Source organism: Chiloscyllium punctatum, chromosome 37 (assembly GCF_047496795.1).
Source record: "Chiloscyllium punctatum isolate Juve2018m chromosome 37, sChiPun1.3, whole genome shotgun sequence".
Taxonomy (NCBI): domain Eukaryota; kingdom Metazoa; phylum Chordata; class Chondrichthyes; order Orectolobiformes; family Hemiscylliidae; genus Chiloscyllium; species Chiloscyllium punctatum.
In genome coordinates, this window is record NC_092775.1 from 56,982,913 (window position 1) to 57,007,658 (window position 24,746).

The following is a 24,746-nucleotide window of genomic DNA, read 5'->3' on the forward strand; positions in this document are numbered from 1 at the left end:
AGTACATGTCAGTGAGGGTTAGTTTCAGTGTGTGTCAGTGAATGTTAATGTCAGTGTGTGACAATGAGGGTTAGTGTCAGTGTGTGTTAGTGAGGTTTAGTGTCAGTGTGTGTCAGTGTGTATTGGTGTCAGTGTATGACAGTGAGTGTTGGTGTCAGTGTGTGTCTGTGAGGGTTAGTGTCAGTGTGTGACAGAGAGTGTTAGTGTCAGTGTGTTTCAGTGAGGGCTAATGTCAGTGTGTGTCAGTGAGGGTTGGTGTCAGTGTGTGACAATGAGGGTTAGTGTCAGTGTTTGTCAGTGAATGTTAATGTCAGTGTGTGACAGTGAGGGTTAGTGTCAGTGTGTGTCAGTGAGGTTTAGTGTCATTGTGTGTCAGTGAGTGTTGGTGTCAGTGTGTGACAGTGAGTGTTGGTGTCACTGTGTGACAGTGAGGGTTAGAGTCAGTGTGTGTCAGTGAGGGTTAGAGTCAGTGTGTGTCAGTGTGGGTTAGTGACAGGGTGTGAAAGTGAGGGTTAGTGACAGTGTGTGTCAGTAAGGGTTAGTGTCAGTGTGTGACAATGAGGGTTAGTGTCAGTGTGTGTCAGTGAGGTTTAGTGTCAGTGTGTGTCAGTGAGTTTTTGTGTCAGTGTGTGTCAGTGTGTGTTGGTGTCAGTGCGTGACAGCGAGTGTTGGTGCCAGTGTGTGACAGCGAGGGTTAGTGTCAGTGTGTGACAGTGAGGGTTACTGTCAGTGTGTGATTGTGAGGGTTACTGTCAGTGTGAGTCAGTGAGTGTTGGTGTCAGTGTGTGTCAGTGAGGGTTAGTGTCAGCGTGAGTCAGTGAGTGTTGGTGTCAGTGTGTGACAGTGAAAGTTAGTGTCAGTGTGAAACAGTGAGTTTAGTTACAGTGTATGACAGTGAGGGTTAGTGTCAGTGCATGTCAGTGAGGGTTAGTGACAGTGTGTGTCAGTGAATGTTAACGTCAGTGTGTGACAGTGAGGGTTAGAGTCAGTGTATGACAGTGAGGATTGGTGTCAGTGTGTGACAGTGAATGTAACGTCAGTGTGTGACAGTGAGGGTTAGTGTCTGTGCGTGACAGTGAGAGTTGGTGTCAGTGTGTGTCAGTGAGGGTTAGTGTCAGTGTGTGTCAGTGAGGGTTAGTGTCAGTGTGTGTCAGCGAGGGTTAGTGTCAGTGTGTGAAAGTGAGGGTTAGTGTCAGTGTGTGTCAGTGAGGGTTAGTGTCAGTGTGTGTCAGTGAGGGTTAGTGTCAGTGTATGACAGTGAATGTTGGTGTCAGTGTGTGACAGTGAGGGTTAGTGTCAGTGTGTAACAGGAAGGTTTAGTGTCAGTGTATGACAGTGAGGGTTAGTGTCAGTGTGTGTCAGTCAGGGTTAGTGTCAGTGTGTGTCAGTGAGGGTTAGTGTCAGTGTGTGTCAGTGAGTGTGGGTGTCAGTGTGTGTCAGTGAGGGTTAGTGTCAGTGTGCGACAGTGAATGTTAATGTCAGTGTGTGACAATGAGGGTTAGTGTCAGTGTGTAACAGTGAGGTTTAGTGTCAGTGTATGACAGTGAGGGTTAGTGTCAATGTGTGTCAGTGAGGGTTAGTGTCAGTGTGTGTCAGTGAGGGTTAGTGTCAGTGTGTGTCAGTGAGTGTGGGTGTCAGTGTGTGTCAGTGAGGGTTAGTGTCAGTGTGCGACAGTGAATGTTGGTGTCAGTGTGTGACAGTGAGGGTTAGTGTCAGTGTGTGACAGTGAGTATTAAAGTCAGTATATGACAATGAGTGTTAGTGTCAGTGTGTGACAATGAGAGTTATGGTCAGTGTGTATCAGTGAGTATTAAAGTTAGAATATGACAGTGAGGGTTAATGTCAGTGTGAGTCAGTGAGTGTTGGTGTCAGCGTGTGTCAGTGAGGGTTAGTGTCAGTGTGTGACAGTGAGTGTGGGTGTCAGTGTGTGACAGTGAAAGTTAATGTCAGTGTGTGTCAGTGAGGGTTAGTGTCAGCGTGTGTCAGTGAGGGTTAGTGTCAGCGTGTCTCAGTGAGGGTTAGTGTCAGTGTGTGACAGTGAGTGTTGGTGTCAGTGTGTGACAGTGAAAGTTAATGTCAGTGTGTGTCTGTGAGGGTTAGTGTCAGCGTGTGTCAGTGAGGGTTAGTGTCAGTGAGGGTTAGTGTCAGTGAGGGTCAGTGTCAGTGTGTGACAGTGAGGGTTGGTGTCAGTGTGTGACAGTGAGTGCTAATGTCCGCATAAGACAGTGAGGGTTAGTGTCAGTGTGTGACAGTGAGGGTTAGTGTCAGTGTATGTCAGTGATGGTTAGTGTCAGTGTGTGTCAGTGAGTGTTAGTGTCAGTGTGTATCAGTGAGTATTAAAGTCAGAATATGACAGTGAGGGTTAATGTCAGTGTGTGACAGTGAGTGTTGGTGTCAGTGTGTGACAGTGAGGGTTAATGTCAGTGTGTGTCTATGAGGGTTAGTGTCAGTGTGTGACAGTGAGGGTTAGTGTCAGTGTGTGACAGTGAGGATAGTGTCAGTACGTGTCAGTGAGGGTTAGTTTCAGTGTGTGTCTGTGAGGGTTAATGTCAGTGTGTGTTAGTGAGGTTTAGTGTCAGTGTGTGTCAGTGTGTATTGGTGTCAGTGTATGACAGTGAGTGTTGGTGTCAGTGTGTGTCTGTGAGGGTTAGTGTCAGTGTGTGACAGAGAGTGTTAGTGTCAATGTGTTTCAGTGAGGGTTAATGTCAGTGTGTGCCAATGAGGGTTAGTGTCAGTGTGTGACAATGAGGGTTAGAGTCAGTGTGTGTCAGTGAATGTTAACGTCAGTGTGTGAAAGTGAGGTTTAGTGACAGTGTGTGTCAGTGAGGGTTAGAGTCAGTGTGTGTCAGTGAGGGTTAGAGTCAGTGTGTGTCAGTGTGGGTTAGTGTCAGTGTGTGTCAGTGAATGTTAATGTCAGTGTGTGTCAGTGAGGGTTAGTGTCAGTGTGTGTCAGTGAGGTTTAGTGTCATTGTGCGTCAGTGAGGGTTAGAGTCAGTGTGTTTCAGTGTGGGTTAGTGACAGGGTGTGAAAGTGAGGGTTAGTGACAGTGTGTGTCAGTGAGGTTTAGTGTCAGTGTGTGTCAGTGAGTTTTAGTGTCAGTGTGTGTCAGTGTGTGTTGGTGTCAGTGTGTGACAGTGAGTGTTGGTGCCAGTGTGTGACAGTGAGGGTTAGTGTCAGTGTGTGACAGTGAGGGTTACTGTCAGTGTGTGATTGTGAGGGTTACTGTCAGTGTGAGTCAGTGAGTGTTGGTGTCAGTGTGTGACAGTGAGGGTTAATGTCAGCGTGAGTCAGTGAGTGTTGGTGTCAGTGTGTGACAGTGAGGGTTAGTGTCAGTGTGTGACAGTGAAAGTTAGTGTCAGTGTGAAACAGTGAGTTTAGTTACAGTGTATGACAGTGAGGGTTAGTGTCAGTGCATGTCAGTGAGGGTTAGTGACAGTGTGTGTCAGTGAATGTTAACGCCAGTGTGTGACAGTGAGGGTTAGAGTCAGTGTGTGTCAGTGAGGGTTAGAGTCAGTGTGTGTCAGTGAGGGTTAGTGTCAGTGTGTGTCAGTGAATGTTAACGTCAGTGTGTGACAGTGAGGGTTAGTGTCTGTGTGTGACCGTGAGAGTTGGTGTCAGCGTGTGACAGTGAGGGTTAGGGTCAGTGTGTGTCAGTGAGGGTTAGTGACAATGTGTGTCAGTGAGTGTTAGAGTCAGTGTGTGTCAGTGAGGGTTAGTGACAGTGTGTGTCAGTGAGTGTTAGAGTCAGTGTGTGTCAGTGAATGTTAATGTCAGTGTGTGACAGTGAGGGTTAGTGTCTGTGTGTGACAGTGAGAGTTGGTGTCAGTGTGTGTCAGTGAGGGTTATAGTCAGTGTGTGTCAGTGAGTGTTAGAGTCAGTGTGTGTCAGTGAGGGTTAGTGACAGTGTGTGTCAGTGAGTGTTAGAGTCAGTGTGTGTCAGTGAGGGTTATAGTCAGTGTGTGTCAGTGAGGGTTAGTGACAGTGTGTGTCAGTAAGGGTTAGTGTCAGTGTGTGTCAATGAGGGTTAGAGTCAGTGTGTGTCAGTGAGGGTTATAGTCAGTGTGTGTCAGTGAGGGTTAGTGACAGTGTGTGTTAGTAAGGGTTAGTGTCAGTGTGTGTCAGTGAGGGTTAGTGTCAGTGTGTGTCAGTGAGGGTTTGAGTCAGTGTGTGTCAGTGAGGGTTAGTGTCAGTGTGTGTCAGTGTGTGTTGGTGCCAGTGTGTGACAGTGAGTGTTGGTGTCAGTGTGTGACAGTGAGGGTTAATGTCAGTGTGTGACAGTGAGTGTTGGTGTCAGTGTGTGACAATGAGGGTTAGAGTCAGTGTGTGTCAGTGAATGTTAACGTCAGTGTGTGAAAGTGAGGTTTAGTGACAGTGTGTGTCAGTGAGGGTTAGAGTCAGTGTGTGTCAGTGAGGGTTAGAGTCAGTGTGTGTCAGTGTGGGTTAGTGTCAGTGTGTGTCAGTGAATGTTAATGTCAGTGTGTGACAATGAGGGTTAGTGTCAGTGTGTGTCAGTGAGGGTTAGAGTCAGTGTGTGTCAGTGAGGGTTAGAGTCAGTGTGTGTCAGTGTGGGTTAGTGTCAGTGTGTGTCAGTGAATGTTAATGTCAGTGTGTGACAATGAGGGTTAGTGTCAGTGTGTGTCAGTGAGGTTTAGTGTCATTGTGTGTCAGTGAGGGTTAGAGTCAGTGTGTGTCAGTGTGGGTTAGTGACAGGGTGTGAAAGTGAGGGTTAGTGTCAGTGTGTGACAGTGAGGGTTAGTGTCAGTGTGTGTCAGTGTGTGTTGGTGTCAGTGTGTGACAGTGAGTGTTGGTGCGAGTGTGTGACAGTGAGGGTTAGTGTCAGTGTGTGACAGTGAGGGTTACTGTCAGTGTGTGATTGTGAGGGTTACTGTCAGTGTGAGTCAGTGAGTGTTGGTGTCAGTGTGTGACAGTGAGGGTTAATGTCAGCGTGAGTCAGTGAGTGTTGGTGTCAGTGTGTGACAGTGAGGGTTAGTGTCAGTGTGTGACAGTGAAAGTTAGTGTCAGTGTGAAACAGTGAGTTTAGTTACAGTGTATGACAGTGAGGGTTAGTGTCAGTGCATGTCAGTGAGGGTTAGTGACAGTGTGTGTCAGTGAGGGTTAGTGACAGTGTGTGTCAGTGAATGTTAAAGTCAGTGTGTGACAGTGAGGGTTAGAGTCAGTGTGTGTCAGTGAGGGTTAGAGTCAGTGTGTGTCAGTGAGGGTTAGTGTCAGTGTGTGTCAGTGAATGTTAACGTCAGTGTGTGACAGTGAGGGTTAGTGTCTGTGTGTGACAGTGAGAGTTGGTGTCAGCGTGTGACAGTGAGGGTTAGGGTCAGTGTGTGTCAGTGAGGGTTAGTGACAATGTGTGTCAGTGAGTGTTAGTGTCAGTGTGTGTCAGTGAGGGTTAGTGACAGTGTGTGTCAGTGAGTGTTAGAGTCAGTGTGTGTCAGTGAATGTTAATGTCAGTGTGTGACAGTGAGGGTTAGTGTCTGTGTGTGACAGTGAGAGTTGGTGTCAGTGTGTGTCAGTGAGGGTTATAGTCAGTGTGTGTCAGTGAGTGTTAGAGTCAGTGTGTGTCAGTGAGGGTTAGTGACAGTGTGTGTCAGTGAGTGTTAGAGTCAGTGTGTGTCAGTGAATGTTAATGTCAGTGTGTGACAGTGAGGGTTAGTGTCTGTGTGTGACAGTGAGAGTTGGTGACAGTGTGTGTCAGTGAGGGTTATAGTCAGTGTGTGTCAGTGAGTGTTAGAGTCAGTGTGTGTCAGTGAGGGTTAGAGTCAGTGTGTGTCAGTGAGGGTTATAGTCAGTGTGTGTCAGTGAGGGTTAGTGACAGTGTGTGTCAGTAAGGGTTAGTGTCAGTGTGTGTCAGTGAATGTTAATGTCAGTGTGTGACAATGAGGATTAGTGTCAGTGTGTGTCAGTGTGTGTTGGTGCCAGTGTGTGACAGTGTGTGTTGGTGTCAGTGTGTGACAGTGAGGGTTAGTGTCAGTGTGTGTCAGTGAGGTTTAGTGTCAGTGTGTGTCAGTGTGTGTTGGTGCCAGTGTGTGACAGTGAGTGTTGGTGTCAGTGTGTGACAGTGAGGGTTAATGTCAGTGTGTGACAGTGAGGGTTAGTGTCAGTGTGTGTCAGTGAGGGTTAGTGTCAGTGTGTGACAGTGAGGGTTAGTGTCAGTGTGTGACAGTGAGTGTTGGTGTCAGTGAGTGTTGGTGTCAGTGAGTGTTGGTATCAGTGTGTGACAGTGAGTGTTGGTGCCAGTGTGTGTCTGTGAGGGTTAGTGTCAATGTCTGACAGTGAGGGTTAGTGTCAGTGTGTGTCAGTGAGTGTTGGTATCAGTGTGTGACAGTGAGTGTTGGTGTCAGTGTGTGTCTGTGAGGGTTAGTGTCAGTGTGTGACTGTGAGGGTTAGTGTCAGTGTGTGTCAATGAGCTTTAATGTCAGCGTGTGTCAGTGAGTGTTGGTGTCAATGTGTGACAGTGAGGGTTGGTGTCAGTGTGTGACAGTGAGGGTTAATGTCAGTGTGTGACAGTGAGGGTTAATGTCAGTGTGTGACATTGAGTGTTGGTGTCAATGTGTGACAGTGAGGGTTAATGTTAGTGTGTGACCGTGAGGGTTAATGTCAGTGTGTGTCAGTGAGTGTTGGTGTCAGTGTGTGACAGTGAGTGTTGGTGTCAGTGTGTGTCTGTGAGGGTTAGTGTCAGTGTGTGACAGTGAGAGTTAATGTCAGTGTGTGTCAGTGAGAGTTGGTGTCAGTGTGTGACAGTGAGGGTTAATGTCAGTGTGTGACAGTGAGGGTTGGTGTCAGTGTGTGACAGTGAGGGTTAGTGTCATTTTGTGTCAGTGAGTGTTGGTGTCAATGTGTGACAATGAGGGTTAATGTTAGTGTCTGACAGTGAGGGTTGGTGTCAGTGTGTGACAGTGAGTGTTGGTGTCAGTGTGTGACAGTGAGGGTTAATGTTAGTGTGTGACAATGAGGGTTAGTGTCAGTGTGTGTCAGTGAGTGTTGGTGTCAGTGTGTGACAGTGAGGGTTAGTGTCAGTGCGTGTCAGTCAGGGTTAGTGTCAGTGTGTGTCAGTGAGGGTTAGTGTCAGTGTGCGACAGTGAATGTTGGTGTCAGTGTGTGACAGAGAGTGTTAGTGTCAGTGTGTGACAGTGAGGGTTAGTGTTAGTGCGTGTCAGTCAGGGTTAGTGTCAATGTGTGTCAGTGAGTGTGGGTGTCAGTGTGTGTCAGTGAGGGTTAGTGTCAGTGTGCGACAGTGAATGTTGGTGTCAGTGCGTGACAGAGAGTGTTAGTGTCAGTGTGTGTCAGTGAGGGTTAATGTCAGTGTGTGACAGTGTGGGTTAGTGTCAGTGTGTGACAGAGAGTGTTAGTGTCAGTGTGTGTCAGTGAGGGTTAATGTCAGTGTGTGACAGTGAGGGTTAGTGTCAGTGCGTGTCAGTCAGGGTTAATGTCAGTGTGAGTCAGTGAGTGTTGGTGTCAGCGTGTGTCAGTGAGGGTTAGTGTCAGTGTGTGACAGTGAGGGTTAGTGTCAGTGTGTGACAGTGAGTGTTGGTGTCAGTGTGTGACAGTGAAAGTTAATGTCAGTGTGTGTCAGTGAGGGTTAGTGTCAGCATGTGTCAGTGAGGGTTAGTGTCAGCGTGTCTCAGTGAGTGTTAGTGTCAGTGTGTGACAGTGAGTGTTGGTGTCAGTGTGTGACAGTGAAAGTTAATGTCAGTTTGTGTCAGTGAGGGTTAGTGTCAGTGTGTGTCAGTGAGGGTTAGTGTCAGTGTGTGTCAGTAAGGGTTAGTGTCAGTGAGGGTTAGTGTCAGTGAGGGTTAGTGTCAGTGTGTGACAGTGAGGGTTGGTGTCAGTGTGTGACAGTGAGTGGTAATGTCCACATAAGACAGTGAGGGTTAGTGTCAGTGTGTGACAGTGAGGGTTAGTGTCAGTGTATGTCAGTGATGGTTAGTGTCAGTGTGTGTCAGTGAGGGTTAGTGTCAGTGTGTATCAGTGAGTATTAAAGTCAGAATATGACAGTGAGGGTTAATGTCAGTGTGTGTCCGTGAGGGTTAGAGTCAGTGCGTGACAGAGAGTGTTAGTGTCAGTGTGTGACAGTGAGTGTTGGTGCCAGTGTGTGTCAGTGAGGGTTAGTGTCAGTGTGTGACAGTGAGGGTTAATGTCAGTATGTGACAGTGAGGGTTGGTGCAAGTGTGTGTCAGTGATGGTTGGTGTCAGTGTGTGACAGTGAGTGTTGGTGCCAGTGTGTGTCAGTGATGGTTGGTGTCAGTGTGTGACAGTGAGTGTTAATGTCAGTGTGTGACAGTGAGGGTTAGTGTCAGTGTGTGACAGTGAGGGTTAATGTCAGTATGTGACAGTGAGGGTTGGTGTCAGTGTGTGTCAGTGAGGGTTAGTGTCAGCGTGTGTCCGTGAGTGTTGGTGTCAGTGTGTGACAGTGAGGGTTGGTTTTCAGTGCGTGTCAGTGAGGGTTAGAGTCAGTGTGTGTCAGTGAGGGTTAGTGTCAGTGTGTGACAGTGAGGGTTGGTGTCAGTGTGTGTCAGTGAGGATTAGTGTCAGTGTGTGTCCATGAGTGTTGGTGTCAGTGTGTGTCCGTCAGGGTTAGTGTCAGTATTGGACAATACGTGTTAATATCAGTGTAACATGGACTGTTAATGTTTCAGTGTTTAACATTGAAAATTATGTCAGTGTGTGTCAGTGAGTGTCGGTGTCAGTGTGTGACAGTGAGGGTTAGTGTCAGTGTGTGTCAGTGAGTGTTGGTGTCAGTGAGTGTTGGTGTCAGTGTGTGACAGTGAGGGTTAGTGTCAGTGTGTGTCAGTCAGCGTTAGTGTCAGTGTGTGTCAGTGAGGGTTAATGTCAGTGTGTGACATTGAGGGTTGGTGTCAGTGTGTGTCCATGAGTGTTGGTGTCAGTGTGTGACAATGAGGCTTAGTGTCAGTGTGTGTCAGTGAGTATTGGTGTCAGTGTGTGTCTGTGAGGGTTAATGTCAGTGTGTGACAGTGAGGGTTGGTGTCAGTGTGTGTCAGTGAGGGTTGGTGTTAGTGTGTGACAGTGAGTGTTGGGGTGCCAGTGTGTGTCAGTGAGGGTTGGTGTCAGTGTGTGACAGTGAGTATTAATGTCAGTGTGTGACAGTGAGGGTTAGTGTCAGTGTGTGACAGTGAGGGTTAATGTCAGTATGTGACAGTGAGGGTTGGTGTCAGTGTGTGACAGGGAGGGTTAATGTCAGTGTGTGTCAGTGAGGGTTAGTGTCAGTGTGTGACAGTGAGCGTTGGTGTCAGTGTGTGACAGTGAGGGTTGGTGTCAGTGTGTGACAGGGAGGGTTAATGTCAGTGTGTGACAGTGAGCGTTGGTGTCAGTGTGTGACAGTGAGGGTTGGTGTCAGTGTGTGACAGGGAGGGTTAATGTCAGTGTGTGACAGTGAGGGTTAGTGTCAGTATGTGAAAGTGAGCGTTGGTGTCAGTGTGCGTCAGTGAGTGTTAATGTCAATGTGTGACAGTGAGTGTTAATGTCAGTATGTGACATTGAGGTTTGGTGTCAGTGTGTGTCAGTGAGGGTTAGTGTCAGTGTGTGTCAGTGAGGGTTAGTGTCAGTGTGTGTCCGTGAGTGTTGGTGTCAGTGTGTGACAGTGAGTGTTGGTGTCAGTGTGTGTCCGTGAGGGTTAGTGTCAGTATTGGACAATACGTGTTAATATCAGTGTAACATGGACTGTTAATGTCAGTGTTTAACATTGAAAATTATGTCAGTGTGTGTCAGTGAGTGTTGGTGTCAGTGTGTGACAGTGAGGGTTAGTGTCAGTGTGTGTCAGTGAGTGTTGGTGTAAGTGTGTGTCAGTGAGGTGTAGTGTCAGTGTGTGTCAGTGAGGGTTAGTGTCAGTGTGTGTCAGTGAGTGTTAGTGTCAGTGTGTGACAGTGAGTGTTGGTGACAGTGTGTGACAGTGAGTGTTAACGTCAGTGTGTGAAAGTGAGTGTTTGTGTCAGTGTGTGACAGTGAGTGTTTGTGTCAGTGTGTGTCCGTGAGTGTTGGTGTCAGTGTGTGTCAATGAAGGGTAGTGTCAGTGTCTGCCAGTGAGTGTTAGTGTCAGTGTGTGTCAGTGAGTGTTAGTGTCAGTGTGTGTCAGTGAGTGTTAGTGTCAGTGTGTGTCCGTGAGTGTTGGTGTTAGTGTGTGTCAATGAAGGGTAGTGTCAGTGTGTGCCAGTGAGTGTTAGTGTCAGTGTGTGTCCGTGAGCGTTTGTGTCAGTGTGTGTCCGTGAGTGTTAGTGTCAGTATTGGACAATACGTGTTAATATCAGTGTAACATGGACTGTTAATGTCAGTGTTTAACATTGAAAATTATGTCAGTGTGTGTCAGTGAGTGTTGGTGTCAGTGTGTGACAGTGAGGGTTAGTGTCAGTGTGTGTCAGTGAGTGTTGGTGTAAGTGTGTGTCAGTGAGGGTTAGTGTCAGTGTGTGTCAGTGAGGGTTAGTGTCAGTGTGTGTCAGTGAGTGTTAGTGTCAGTGTGTGACAGTGAGTGTTGGTGACAGTGTGTGACAGTGAGTGTTAACGTCAGTGTGTGAAAGTGAGTGTTTGTGTCAGTGTGTGACAGTGAGTGTTTGTGTCAGTGTGTGTCCGTGAGTGTTGGTGTCAGTGTGTGTCAATGAAGGGTAGTGTCAGTGTGTGCCAGTGAGTGTTAGTGTCAGTGTGTGTCAGTGAGTGTTAGTGTCAGTGTGTGTCAGTGAGTGTTAGTGTCAGTGTGTGTCCGTGAGTGTTGGTGTTAGTGTGTGTCAATGAAGGGTAGTGTCAGTGTGTGCCAGTGAGTGTTAGTGTCAGTGTGTGTCCGTGAGCGTTTGTGTCAGTGTGTGTCCGTGAGTGTTAGTGTCAGTGTGTGTCCGTGAGCGTTTGTGTCAGTGTGTGTCCGTGAGTGTTAGTGTCAGTGTGTGTCCGTGAGTGTTTGTGTCAGTGTGTGACAGTGAGCGTTTGTGTCAGTGTGTGTCCGTGAGTGTCAGTGTCAGTGTGTGACAGTGAGCGTTTGTGTCAGTGTGTGTCCGTGAGTGTTAGTGTCAGTGTGTGCCAGTGAGCGTTTGTGTCAGTGTGTGTCCGTGAGTGTTAGTGTCAGTGTGTGACAGTGAGCGTTTGTGTCAGTGTGTGTCCGTGAGTGTTAGTGTCAGTGTGTGACAGTGAGCGTTTGTGTCAGTGTGTGTCCGTCAGTGTTAGTGTCAGTGTGTGACAGTGAGCGTTTGTGTCAGTGTGTGTCCGTCAGTGTTAGTGTCAGTGTGTGCCAGTGAGCGTTTGTGTCAGTGTGTGTCCGTGAGTGTTAGTGTCAGTGTGTGACAGTGAGCGTTTGTGTCAGTGTGTGTCCGTGAGTGTTAGTGTCAGTGTGTGACAGTGAGCGTTTGTGTCAGTGTGTGTCCGTGAGTGTTAGTGTCAGTGTGTGACAGTGAGCGTTTGTGTCAGTGTGTGTCCGTCAGTGTTAGTGTCAGTGTGTGACAGTGAGCGTTTGTGTCAGTGTGTGTCCGTGAGTGTTAGTGTCAGTGTGTGTCAATGGGGGTACTCTGTGTTCTGTCAGTGTGTATTCCTTCTTCTGTTATATTGAGCTGTTCTGTCTGTCCTGGCTGTAGCTTTGTGTCTGGTTTATTTTAGGGGTCGTTTTGGCAGTGTTCACCGATGTACAGAGCAATCCTCTGGTCTTCAGCTGGCCATGAAAATTATTAAAGTCCCATCTGCCAGAGAGAAGGTAAACACGCCATTTCATCAGTTCATCAGTCATTTGTGAGCTGCCCTTGCTTCCTGTGCCCCAGCCTACAGGCTCTGATCAGACTGTACGGACTGTCGTCAGTGTGGGATGTGACTGACAGCAGCACTCCGAGTCTCCCTGGGGAGGTTGGGAACTCTGTAAGGGGACAATCTCCCACAGTCTGAGTCTGGGCTCTCAGTGCTGGCAGGAATAGCTCACTGAACAGCCATGCGGCTTTGCTCCTGTTTAACAATACCTTCCGTTTGCTTTTCCCACAGCCCTTCCTTCAAACCCCTCAATGAATTTCCCATCAGGTGCCTGTTGTTGAGAATACTCGCTGGTTTGTGGCTGAGTCTGTTGCAGTGTAACATGGTCACTCTCCCATAGCCACCTCAATCACAGTCTCAGAGTCAGGTACCCCAGCTCCCTCACCGCCATCCCCATCCCCTCTGCAGGGATGCACTATCCTCCAGCTGAGGGACAGGCCATTTAGCTCTCAAATGTGCTGCTGGCTCTTGGAAGGAGCTCTCCAATTAGATCCATTGCACTGTTCCCCTTCAGTTACTGATGTCTACCATTCCTGGAAGTTCCTGTTGAATGGAATCCCTTTACCAGATCTGTCTTCCAGCCATAACTCACCGTACTTAAACATTTCTCCTTGAACCTCTTGGGTCCTGAGTTATTTCATTTCAATTCTTATCAAAACAAAACTTCCGATCTGCCCTCCTGTTTCCTTACAGAGCATTCCCCCATGGCGTGCCCAGACACTGGGTGAAAGGCCCGGTCTGAGATTCCGGCTCTCACTCCCAGAGCCGGAATACGGTTCATCTCATCCTCATGATCCACTCCACTCAGCTCAACATTTACACCTTTGCTCTCGATTTAGCCTCTCTCTGCCTCTGTCTCTCTTTATTCAGTGTCTCTCACTCTCTCTCTCCCTCTGACTCTGTATTCACTCTCGCTGACCGTATTCACTCTCTCTCTCCCTCTGACTCTGTATTCAGTCTCTCTCTCTCTCTCTCTCTGACTGTATTCAGTCTCTCTCTCTGACTGTATTCAGTCTCTCTCTCTCTCTCTCTGACTCTGTATTCACTCTCTCTCTCTCTGACTGTATTCAGTCTCTCACCCTCTCTCTCCCTCTGACTCTGTTTTCACTCTTTCTGACTGTATTCAGTCTCTCTCTCTCTCTCTGACTCAGTATTCAGTCTCTCTCTCTCTGACTGTATTCAGTCTCTCTCTCTCTCCCCCTCTGATTCTGTATTCACTCCCTCTGACTGTATTCAGTCTCTCTGACTGTATACAGTCTCTCTGACTGTGTTCAGTCTCTCTCTCTCTCTCACTCTCTGACTGTATATTCTCTCTGACTCTGTATTCACTCTCTCTCTCTGACTGTATTCAGTCTCTCTCTCTCTCTCTCTCTCTCTCTCCCTCTGAATCTTTATTCACTCTCTCTGACTGTATTCAGTCTCTCTCTCTCTCTCTCTCTGACTCTGTATTCACTCTCTCTCTGACTGTATTCAGTCTCTCTCTCTCTCTCCCTCTGAATCTTTATTCACTCTCTCTGACTGTATTCAGTCTCTCTCTCTCTCTGACTCTGTATTCACTCTCTCTCTCTGACTGTATTCAGTCTCTCTCTCTCTCTCTGACTCTGTATTCACTCTCTCTCTCTCTATTCAGTCTCTCTCTCTCCCTCTGACTCTGTATTCACTATCTCTGACTGTATTCACTCTCTCTGACTGTATGTGGCCTCTCTCTCTCTCTCTCTCCCTCTGACTCTGTATTCACTCTCTCTCTCTCTGACTGTATTCAGTCTCTCTCTCTCTCCCTCTGAATCTTTATTCACTCTCTCTGACTGAATTCAGTCTCTCTCTCTCTCCTCTGACACTGCATTCACTCTCGCTGACTGTATTCAGCCTCTCTCTCTCTCCCTCTGACTCTGTATTCAGTCTATTCCTCTCTCTCTGACCGTATTCAGTCTCCCTCTCCCTCTGACTGAATTCAGTCTCTCTCTCTCTCTCCCTCTCCCTCTGACTCTATATTCAGTCTCTCTCTCTCTCTCCCTCTGACTCTGTATTCACTCTCTCGCTCTCTCTGACTGTATTCAGTCTCTCTCTCACTCTCTCTCTGACTGTATTCAGTCTCTCTCTTTCTCTCTCCCTCTGACTCTGTATTCACTCTCTCTCTCTCTGACTGTTGTCAGTCTCTCTCTGACTCTGTATTCACTCTCTCTGAGAGTATGCAGTCCCTCTCTCACTCTCTCCCTCTGACTCTATATTCACTCTCTCTGACTGTATTCAGTCTCTCTCTCTCTCTCTCCCTCTGACTCTGTATTCTCTCTCTCTGACTGTATTCAGTCTCTCTGACTGTATGCGGTCTCTGTCTCTCTCTGACTCTGTATTCAGTCTCTCTCGCTCTCTCTGACTGTATTCAGTCTCTCTCTCACCCTCTCCCTTTGACTCTGAATTCAGTCTCTCAGACTGTATTCAGTCTCTCTGACTGTATTCAGTCTCTCTCTCTCTCTCTCTCTGACTCTGTATTCACTCTCTCTGACTGTATTCAGTCCCTCTCTCACCCTCTCCCTCTGACTCTGTATTCAGTCTCTCGGACTGTATTCAGTCTCTCTGACTGTATTCAGTCTCTTCTCTCTCTCTCTGACTCTGTATTCACTCTCTCTGACAGTATTCAGTCCCTCTCTCACCCTCTCCCTTTGACTCTGAATTCAGTCTTTCAGACTGTATTCAGTCTCTCTGACTGTATTCAGTCTCTCTCTCTCTCTCTCTCTGACTCTGTATTCACTCTCTCTGACTGTATTCAGTCCCTCTCTCACCCTCTCCCTCTGACTCTGTATTCAGTCTCTCGGACTGTATTCAGTCTCTCTGACTGTATTCAGTCTCTTCTCTCTCTCTCTCTGACTCTGTATTCACTCTCTCTGACTGTATTCAGTCCCTCTCTCACCCTCTCCCTTTGACTCTGAATTCAGTCTCTTGGACTGTATTCAGTCTCTCTGACTGTATTCAGTCTCTTCCCTCTCTCTCTGACTCTGTATTCACTCTCTCTGACAGTATTCAGTCCCTCTCTCACCCTCTCCCTCTGACTCTGTATTCAGTCTCTCGGACTGTATTCAGTCTCTCTGACTGTATTCAGTCTCTTCCCTCTCTCTCTGACTCTGTATTCACTCTCTCTGACAGTATTCAGTCCCTCTCTCACCCTCTCCCTCTGACTCTGTATTCAGTCTCTCGGACTGTATTCAGTCTCTCTGACTGTATTCAGTCTCTTCCCTCTCTCTCTGACTCTGTATTCACTCTCTCTGACAGTATTCAGTCCCTCTCTCACCCTCTCCCTCTGACTCTGTATTCAGTCTCTCGGACTGTATTCAGTCTCTCTGACTGTATTCAGTCTCTTCCCTCTCTCTCTGACTCTGTATTCACTCTCTCTGACAGTATTCAGTCCCTCTCTCACCCTCTCCCTTTGACTCTGAATTCAGTCTCTCGGACTGTATTCAGTCTCTCTTTCTCTCTGAATGTATTCAGACTCTCTCTCTCTCTCTCCCTCTGACTCTGTATTCACTCTCTCTGACTGTATTCAGTCTCTCTCTCTCTCTGACTCTGTATTCAGACTCTCTCTCTATTCAGACTCTCTCTCTCCCTCTGACTCTGTATTCACTATCTCTGACTGTATTCAGTCTCTCTGACTGTATGTGGTCTCTCTCTCTCTCCCTCTGACTCTGTATTCACTCTCTCTGACTGTATTCAGTCTCTCTGTCTCTCCCTCTGACTCTGTATTCACTCTCTCTCTCTCTCTCTCTCTCCCCCTCTCCCTCTGACTCTGTATTCACTCTTTCTGACTGTATTCAGTCTCTCTCTCTCTCTCTCCCTCTGACTTGGTATTCAGTCTCTCTCTCTCTGACTGTAATCAATCTCTCTCTCTCTCTCTTTCTCTCTGACTCTGTATTCACTCTCTCTGACTGTATTCGGTCTCTCTCTCTCCCCCTCTGATTCTGTATTCACTCCCTCTGACTGTATTCAGTCTCTCTGACTGTGTTCAGTCTCTCTGACTGTGTTCAGTCTCTCTCTCTCTGACTGTATTTAGTGTCTCTCTCTCTGACTCTGTATTCACTCTCTCTCTCTCTGACTGTATTCAGTCTCTCTCTCCCTCTGACTCTGTATTCACTCTCTCTGACTGTAATCAGTCTCTCTCTCTCCCTGTCCCTCTTATTCTGTATTCTCTCTCTCTGCCTGTATTCAGTCTCTCTCTCTCTCTCTCTCCCTCTGACTCTGTATTCACTCTCTCTCTCTCTGACTGTATTCAGTCTCTCTCTCTCTCTCTCTCCCTCTGACTCTGTATTCACTCTCTCTGACTGTATTCAGTCTCTCTCTCTCCCCCTCTGATTCTGTATTCACTCCCTCTGACTGTATTCAGTCTCTCTGACTGTGTTCAGTCTCTCTGACTGTATTCAGTCTCTCTCTCTCCCTGTCCCTCTTCTTCTGTATTCTCTCTCTCTGCCTGTATTCAGTCTCTCTCTCTCTCTCCCTGTCCCTCGACTCTGTATTCACTCTCTTTCTCTCTCTCTCTCTCTAAGTCTGGATTCAGTTTCACTCTCTTGCTTTCTCTCTCGTCTCAACTGCGTTATCTGGATATTCCATCGTTTCTTCAGTACTTTCTCTCTGCCCTTGAGCAATGAATTGTACTTTGTCTTAATTTTACCTTTTAATCGTTATTATGTATTGTATGACTGTCACTGATGTAGGTGATAAGCTGAGGCAATATATCTCTGTCCTTTTCATGTGAATGTACTTGTGACAATAAATCTCTGTTCTATTCTAAATGGCATTTTGTTGAGTCAGCCGCCTGGTCATTGAAATAACCCAGAAACCTCCTGTTCCTTTTGCCTGTCAACTCTCGAAAGTTTATATTGCCCACCTGACTCCTTTACTAAACTGCTCAGCTGCTGCCTTTACCCTCTTAGCCCCTGACGACAGCTCAGTTGTGCCAACCAGGGTTATGTACTGCCCTGTGTTAATGCCAGTGAGGTGGGCAGCACTGACTCTCCACTGCAGTGCCCCTCACCCTCTGCAGCTCTGTCGTCCCCTCCCATATATGTTGAGCAATAATTCCATAATTATTGGGAGCTGAATATCCAGGGATATACATCCTATCAAAAAGATAGGCAGCTCGGCAAAGGGGCTGGTGTTGCCATATTAGTAAGAAATGAAATTAAATCAAAAGTGAGAAGCAAAGTAGTGTCAGATGGTGTAGAATCTGTGTGGGTAGAATTGAGGAAACGCAAAGGTTAAAACATCCAGAGTTGGAATTATGTACAGACTTCCAAATATGGTCAGGAGCTGGGGCACAACATACACTCGGAGATAGAAAAGGTGTGTAGGAAAGGCAAGGTTCCAGTGATCATGAGGGATTTCAATATGCAGGTGGACTGGGAAAATCAGGTTGGCAGTGGATGGCAAGAAAAGGAATTTGTGGAACGTCTACGAGATGGTTTTCTGGAGCAGCTTGTCACGAGGGAACAGGCAACACTGGATTTAGCGCAGTGTCATGAGGCAGACCTGAGAAAGGAGCTCAAAGTGATGGAACCCTTCGAGGGCAGTGATCATAATATGATTGAATTTACTCTGCAATTTGAGACAAGAAGATAGAATCAGAGGTATCAGTATTACAACTGAATGAAGGCAACTCCAGAGGCACAAGGGAGGTACTGGGCAGAATTGTCTGGGACAGGACCGTAGCAGGAGAGAGAGGGGAACAGCAATGGCAGGAGTTCGGGGAGTAATTCAGGAGACACAGCAGAGATTCATCCCGAGGGAAAAAGAAGCATATTACAGGGAGGACGAGGCAACTGTGGCTGACTGGGGAGGTCAGGGAGAGCATAGAAGCAAAAGAGAAAGCATATAACATGGTAAAGGGCAGGGGGAACCCAGAGGATTGAGAAGTTTACCAAGACCAACAGAGGGCAAAAAAAAAAGAGATAAGGAGGGAGAAGATTAAATTGAAGGTAAGCTAGCCAGTGATATAAAGAAAGACTGTCAGAGTTTCTTTAGATATATAAAGGTCAACAGAGAGGCAAAAGTGGAAATTGGGCCACTGGAAAGTGATGCTGGAGAGATAGGAGTGGGGAACAAAGAAATGGCTGAGGAACTGAATAATTACTGCGTACAAGTCTTCACAGTGGAATAGATGAGTAATATTCCAAAAATTCAAGAGAGTGAGGGGGGGGCAGAGCTGGGTATGGTGGCCATCGCCAAGGAGAAGGTGCTGGACAAACTGAATGACCTGAAGGTGGATAAATCACTTGGACGACCTGGACTATACCCCAGAGTTCTAAGGGAGATAGCTGAAGAAATAGTGGAAGCGTTAGTGGTGACCTTTCAGGAATCACTAGAATCAGGGAGGGTCCCAGAGGACTGGAAAACTGCGAACGTCACACCCCTGTTTAAAAGGAGAGTAAGGCAAAAGATGGAAAATTACAGACGGATTAACCTAACTTCAGGGTAAGATTTTGGAGTCCATTGTGAAGGATGAGATTTCTGAATACTTAGAAGTGTTCAGTGAAATAGGGCAAAGTCAGTATGGTTTCATCGAGGGGACGTCACGCCTGACAAATCTGTTAGGATTCTTTAAGGAAGTAATGAGCAGGTTAGACCAAGGAGAGCAATGGATGTTATCGACCTGGACTTCCAGAAGGCCTTTAGTAAGGTGTCACACAGGAGGCTGCTGAGTAAGGTAAGGGCCCATGGTGTCAGAGGCAAGGTCCTAGCATGGAGAGAAGCTTGGCTGTGTGGCAGGAAGCAGAGAGTGGAGATAAAAGGGTCTTTCTCAGGATGGCAGCTGGTGAGACATAGTGTCCTGTAAGGCTCAGTGTTGGGACCACAACCTTTCACTTCCTACATTAATGATCTAGATACAGGAACTGAGGGCATTCTAGCTAAGTTTGCAGACGATACAAAAATAGATAGAGAGACTGGTAGCATTGAGGAGGGGGAGAGGCTGCAGAAGGATTTGGACAGGTTAGGAGAGTGGGCAAAGAAGTGGCAGGTGGAGTACAATGTGGGAAAGTGTGAGCTCATGCACTTTGGTAGGAAGAATAGAGACATGGAGTATTTCAAAATGGAGAGAAAATTCAGAAGTCTGAAGTGCAAAGAGACTTGGGAGTTCTAGTCCAGGATTCTCTCAAGGTAAACTTGCGAGGTGAGTCAGTAATTAGGAAGGTAAATGCAATAACGGAATTTATTTTGAGATGCCTTGAATATAAAAGCAGAGATGTACTTCTGAGGCTGTATAAGGCTCTGTTCATGCCACATTTGGAATATTGTGTGCGGTTTTGGGCCCCATATCTCAGGAAGGATGTACAGACCCTGGAGCGTGTTCAGAGGAGGTTCACAAAAATGGACCCAGGAATGAAAAGCTCAACGTATGAGGAATGTTCAAGGACTCTGGGTCTACATTCGATGGAGTTTAGACGATGGGGGGACCTAACTGAAACATACAGAACACTGGACAGAGTGAATGTTGGGAAGGTGTTTTCATTGGTTGTAGAGACTAGGACCTGAGGGCACAGCCTGAGAGTAAAGGGAAGACCCTTTAGAACAGAGATCAAGAGATTCCCTCTTCAGCCAGAGAGAGGTGAATCTATAGAAGTCCCTGCCACAGAAAGCTGTGAAGGCCGGGCCATTGAGTATATTGAATATGGAGATAGGTAGGTTCTTGATTGTGAAGGAGATCAAGGGTTATGGGGAGAAAGTGGAAGAATGGGGTTAAGAAACTTATCAACCCTACTGAATGGTCGAGCAGGCCCGACGGGCTAATTTCTGCTCCTAAGTCTCATGGTCTTATTATCTCCTGAGTATTCCCGCAGACTGCCTCCAAACCACACCTCCGAGCTCCCCATTTTCCCGATCTTGGCAGTGACCCCTGGAAACCCAAACTGTTGGATCATCACCCATGACTGACTTGGAAACAAACCCAACAGTGACTGACCAGATCCCTGTCGGAGCTCAGGGCATCTCCCTGAGAGGACAAATCCCCACATTAACCTTCACTCTAACTCCATCCACAACACTATCGCAAAATCCCAGATTAACCCTAACCCTAATCCTATCCCCAACACTAACCCTAACCCAGCTTCTTGACATCGCACAAATCCCTAGATTGACCCTAAACCTAACGCTAACCCTGATCCAAACCCATGCCCAAACCCGATCCCAAACCCTAACCCTAATGGTATCCCAAACCCTAAACCTAATGGTAACCCTAACCCTAACCCTAACCCAAACCCTAGATCAAAACCATTCCTTATGAATGACTTGGAAATGTGACCTTTGTGCATCTCCCTGACAGAGCTCAAGTCCCCAGTTTGGCCCAAATCCTAATCTTAACCCTAACCCTAACCCTAATCCTAATCATAGCTCCACAGATCCCCAGGTTGACCCTAAACCTAGCCCTAACCCTACTCCTATCACAGAGAACACCATATTGACTCTAACCCTAACCCTATTGTACAGATCCCAGTTCAACCTTAAACTGAACCTATTGCACAAATCTCCAAGGAATCGGAATCCCAGCAGTGACCCTAGCCCTAACCCTAGAATCTGACTCCAACCCTGACCCTAGCCCTAACCCTCTCACTAAAGTCTCCAGATGAACCCTCATCCTAACCCAAGCTCTAACCCTAACCCTGACCATTAACGTAATCCTAACCTTAACCCTAATCTGAAATCCAACCCCAACCCTAACCCGAAAACTAACCCTAACTTCAATCCAAACCCTAACCCTAACATTTATCACAACCCTAACCCTAACGCTAACTCTAACTGCAACCCTAACCATAACACAAACCCCATTGCTAACACTAACCATAACCTTAACCCTAACCTTAACTCTCATCAGTGGCTCAGTGGTTAGACCTGCTGCCTCAGGCGACTGACTGTGTGGAGTTTGCATGTTCTCCCCGTGTCTGCGTGGGTTTCCTCCGGGTGCTCTGGTTTCCTCCCACAGTCCAAAGATGTGCAGGTCAGGTGAATTGACCACAGGAAATTGCCCGTAGTGGTAGGTGCATTAGTCAGAGGGAAATGGGTCTGGGTGGGTTACTCTTCGGAGGGTCAGTGTGGACTGGTTGGGCCTGTTTCCACACTATAGGGAATCTAATCTGATCCGAACCTCAACCCCATCCCTAACACTAACACTTACCCCAACACTAAGTCTAACACGAACACCTACCCCAATCCTAACCTGAACTCTAACTCTAATCCTAATACTAACGCTAACCCTAACCTGACAATCACCTGATGAAGGAGTGACGCTCCGAAAGCTAGTGTCCTTCCAATTAAACCTGTTGGACTATAACCTGGTGTTATGTGATTTTTAACTTTGTAACCCTCACCTGGACTGGTTACAATGGACCTACAGGACTGGTCGTGACCCATTCCCTGGACGGTAATTTTATTCCTTTCACTGGTGGGATGTGGGCATCTTTAGCTGGGCTGGCATTTATTGCCAGTCTCGAGTTGCCCTCAAGAAGGTGGTGGTGAGCTGCTTTATTGAACCGCTGCAGTCCCCGTGCTTTAGGTAGACCCACAATGCTCTGAGGGAGAGTACCCCTTACCCTGACCACCCTAGTACCCTGTGGCAATGCTCACGCCCCTGCACTGATACTGTCTCATTGCGCCAGGATCTCCTGGGACTGAGCATTGTCCCCTTGACCACCTGAGACTTACTGCTCTTCGACTTTCAGAGATGGCCATGTGCTTATAGCTTATTCCAGCCCCTGCTGGCAGGTGGGACATTGACGTAACACAGTGCTCTACACGGACATGTTCACCACCTCCCTCGACTGATCACCACTGGTAAACACAACAGACCACCAGCCTTAGGGTCTGTGCAGAAGGACAAAGTGAGGCTGCTGTACTGGGAGGAGCCTGAACATTGTCAATGAGGTAGCAGAGTGGAAGAGGCGAGATACCGTGAACATCCAACTGGTGCAAGGGGAGAGGGTGCAGAGCCTTGAAATGCCCCCCCCCCCCCCCCCCCCCCCATGGTGATGTATGAGCCTGTCCCTGTGCACAAAGCAGCCCGGCAGTGACCTTACAATGTTGCTCTCCAGACCACATGATTGGAGTGGTGAACTGTATTCCAAACACAGAGTCCGAGATACACCATGACGATGTAGTCGGGCCGCTGGGTTGCCAATCTCGGTGGATCTAGGAGGGCGCTGATCATGCAGCTTGCCCTGAGATTGCAGGGGCTGCTGGGTGAGGGAGAGAGCTCAGCAAGACGCTGGAAAGCTGGAGTCAAGGGGTACCAGTTCCCAATCACAATGGGAGCCATGGGGTTTCTACCTGATGCCTGGGGAAATAGCAGCCTGCGTGTCGAAAAGGCAGGATTGGGTGATAATAAGATGCTAACGCATCCAAATAGACCCCCTCACCACTCGCGGGCCAGATCCTCATCCTGCCATCCAAGCTGAGACACAACTTTGGAACTTTCCTTTCTCATTGGCGGGATTCACAGTTTTCCCGACCTTGGCAACTCTGTACCTTTCCCAGCAGCCTCACCATTGGCCAGGCCCCGCGACGTCTGGTAAAAGGCTTCCCCCAGTCTCTCCCTCCCTCACAATCCATTCCATATCTCTCACCCACCAGCCAGTGGGGAAGATGACCATGTGATACTCTCTGTTTATTTCTCTCCAGGAGAGTATCACCAATGAGGTTCAGGTGATGAATTTGTTGAACCATGTGAATGTCATTCAGCTGTACGATGCCTTTGAGGCAAGGAGTGAGATGGTTCTCATCATGGAATAGTGAGTATTAGTGCCCTGAGGGTGACAGGATGTGAGAGTGTGGTGTCATAAATGAGAGTGGGTGAGTATCACTCCCTCTGTGTCAGAGTGAATCTGACAGTGCGTGTGAGTGTGATTTCATCTGGGTCAGTGTGAGTGACTACCCCAGTGTAAGTGTTAGTGTGACACTGTGTGTGAGACTACCTCAGTGTCAGTGTGTGTGATAGTTTGTATCTGTGCGGGTGGGACTACCTCTGTGTTGGTGTGAGAGTGACGGGATGTGTGTGTATGACTATGTCAGTGTGAGTGTGTTTGCAACTACTGCAGTGTCAGTGTGAGTGTTACAATGTGTGTGGGTGGGTGTGACAACCTCAGTATCGCTGTGTGTGACTACCTCAGTGTCAGTGTGAGTGTGACAGAGTCTGTGTGTGCGTGTGTGACTATATCTGTGTCAGTGTGACTCTGTGTGTGTGTGCGTGTGTGTGAGAGTGTGTGACTACCTCAGTGTCGGTGTGACTGTGTGTGTGTGCGACGACCTCAGTGTCGGTGTGACTGTGTGTGTGTGCGACGACCTCAGTGTCGGTGTGACTGTGTGTGTGTGCGACGACCTCAGTGTCGGTGTGACTGTGTGTGTGTGCGACGACCTCAGTGTCGGTGTGACTGTGTGTGTGTGCGACTACCTGTGTCGGTGTGACTGTGTGTGTGCGACGACCTCAGTGTTGGTGTGACTGTGTGTGTGTGCGACGACCTCAGTGTGGTTGTGAGTGTGTGTGTGCGACGACCTCAGTGTCGGTGTTTGTGTGTGTGAGTACGTCAGTGTCGCTGTGGGTAAGACTGTGTGTGTGGGTGTGTGTGTGTCTACGTCAGTGTTGGTGTGTGTGTGACTATGTGTGTGTATGTGTGACTACCTCTGTGTGTGTGTGTGTGTGTGTGTGTGTGTGACTACCTCAGTGTCAGTGTGACTGTGTGTGTGTGCGACGACCTCAGTGTCGGTGTGACTGTGTGTGTGCGACTACCTCCGTGTCGGTGTGACTGTGTGTGTGTGCGACGACCTCAGTGTCGGTGTGACTGTGTGTGTGTGCGACTACCTCAGTGTTGGTGTGACTGTGTGTGTGCGACGACCTCCGTGTCGGTGTGACTGTGTGTGTGTGACTACCTCAGTGTCGGTGTGACTGTGTGTGTGTGTGACTACCTCAGTGTCGGTGTGACTGTGTGTGTGTGCGACGACCTCAGTGTTGGTGTGACTGTGTGTGTGCGACGACCTCAGTGTCGGTGTGACTGTGTGTGTGTGCGATGACCTCAGTGTCGGTGTGACTGTGTGTGTGCGACGACCTCAGTGTGGTTGTGAGTGTGTGTGTGTGCGACGACCTCAGTGTTGGTGTGAGTGTGTGAGTGCGCAACTACGTCAGTGTCGGTGTTTGTGTGTGTGAGTACGTCAGTGTCGCTGTGGGTAAGACTGTGTGTGTGGGTGTGTGTGTGTCTACGTCAGTGTTGGTGTGTGTGTGACTATGTGTGTGTATGTGTGACTACCTCAGTGTGCGTATGTGTGTGTGTGTGTGACTACCTCAGTGTGTGTGTGTGTGTGTGTGTGTGTGTGTGTGCGTGTGACTACCGCAGGGTGTGTCTGTGTGTGGGTGGGTGTGACTACCTCAGTATTGCTGTGTGTGACTACCTCAGTGTCAGTGTGAGTGTGACAGAGCGTGTGTGTGCGTGTGTGACTATATCTGTGTCAGTGTGACTCTGTGTGTGTGTGTGTGTGTGAGTGAGAGTGTGCGACGACCTCAGTGTTGGTGTGACTGTGTGTGTGTGCGACGACCTCAGTGTCGGTGTGACTGTGTGTGTGTGCGACGACCTCAGTGTGGGTGTGACTGTGTGTGTGAGTACGTCAGTGTCGCTGTGGGTAAGACTGTGTGTGTGGGTGTGTGTGTGTCTACGTCAGTGTTGGTGTGTGTGTGACTATGTGTGTGTATGTGCGACTACCTCAGTGTGTGCATGCGTGTGTGTGTGTGTGTGTGTGTGTGTGTGTGACTACCTCTGTGTGTATGTGTGTGTGTGTGTGTGTGTGTGGGACTACCTCTGTGTGTGTGTGTGTGTGTGTGTGTGTGTGTGTGTGGGACTACCTCTGTGTGTGTGTGTGTGGGACTACCTCTGTGTGTGTGTGTGTGTGTGTGTGTGTGTGTGTGTGTGTGTGTGTGTGTGTGTGTGTGTGTGACTACCTCTGTGTGTGTGTGTGTGTGTGTGTGTGTGTGTGTGTGTGGGACTACC

General features: G+C 48.1%; 1 protein-coding gene across 2 annotated transcripts in view; it reads left to right on the top strand.

The window, feature by feature from the left end:
* The window catches only part of LOC140463135 (myosin light chain kinase 2, skeletal/cardiac muscle-like), a 275,704-nt gene that overhangs the window by 48,656 nt on the left and 202,302 nt on the right, over positions 1-24,746 (top strand). For both annotated transcript variants that reach the window (XM_072556881.1, XM_072556882.1), the window contains exons 6-7: positions 11,602-11,695; positions 22,393-22,502. In XM_072556881.1, coding sequence (XP_072412982.1) covers positions 11,602-11,695; positions 22,393-22,502 — 204 coding nt within the window. The remainder of the gene's footprint in view (positions 1-11,601; positions 11,696-22,392; positions 22,503-24,746) is intronic.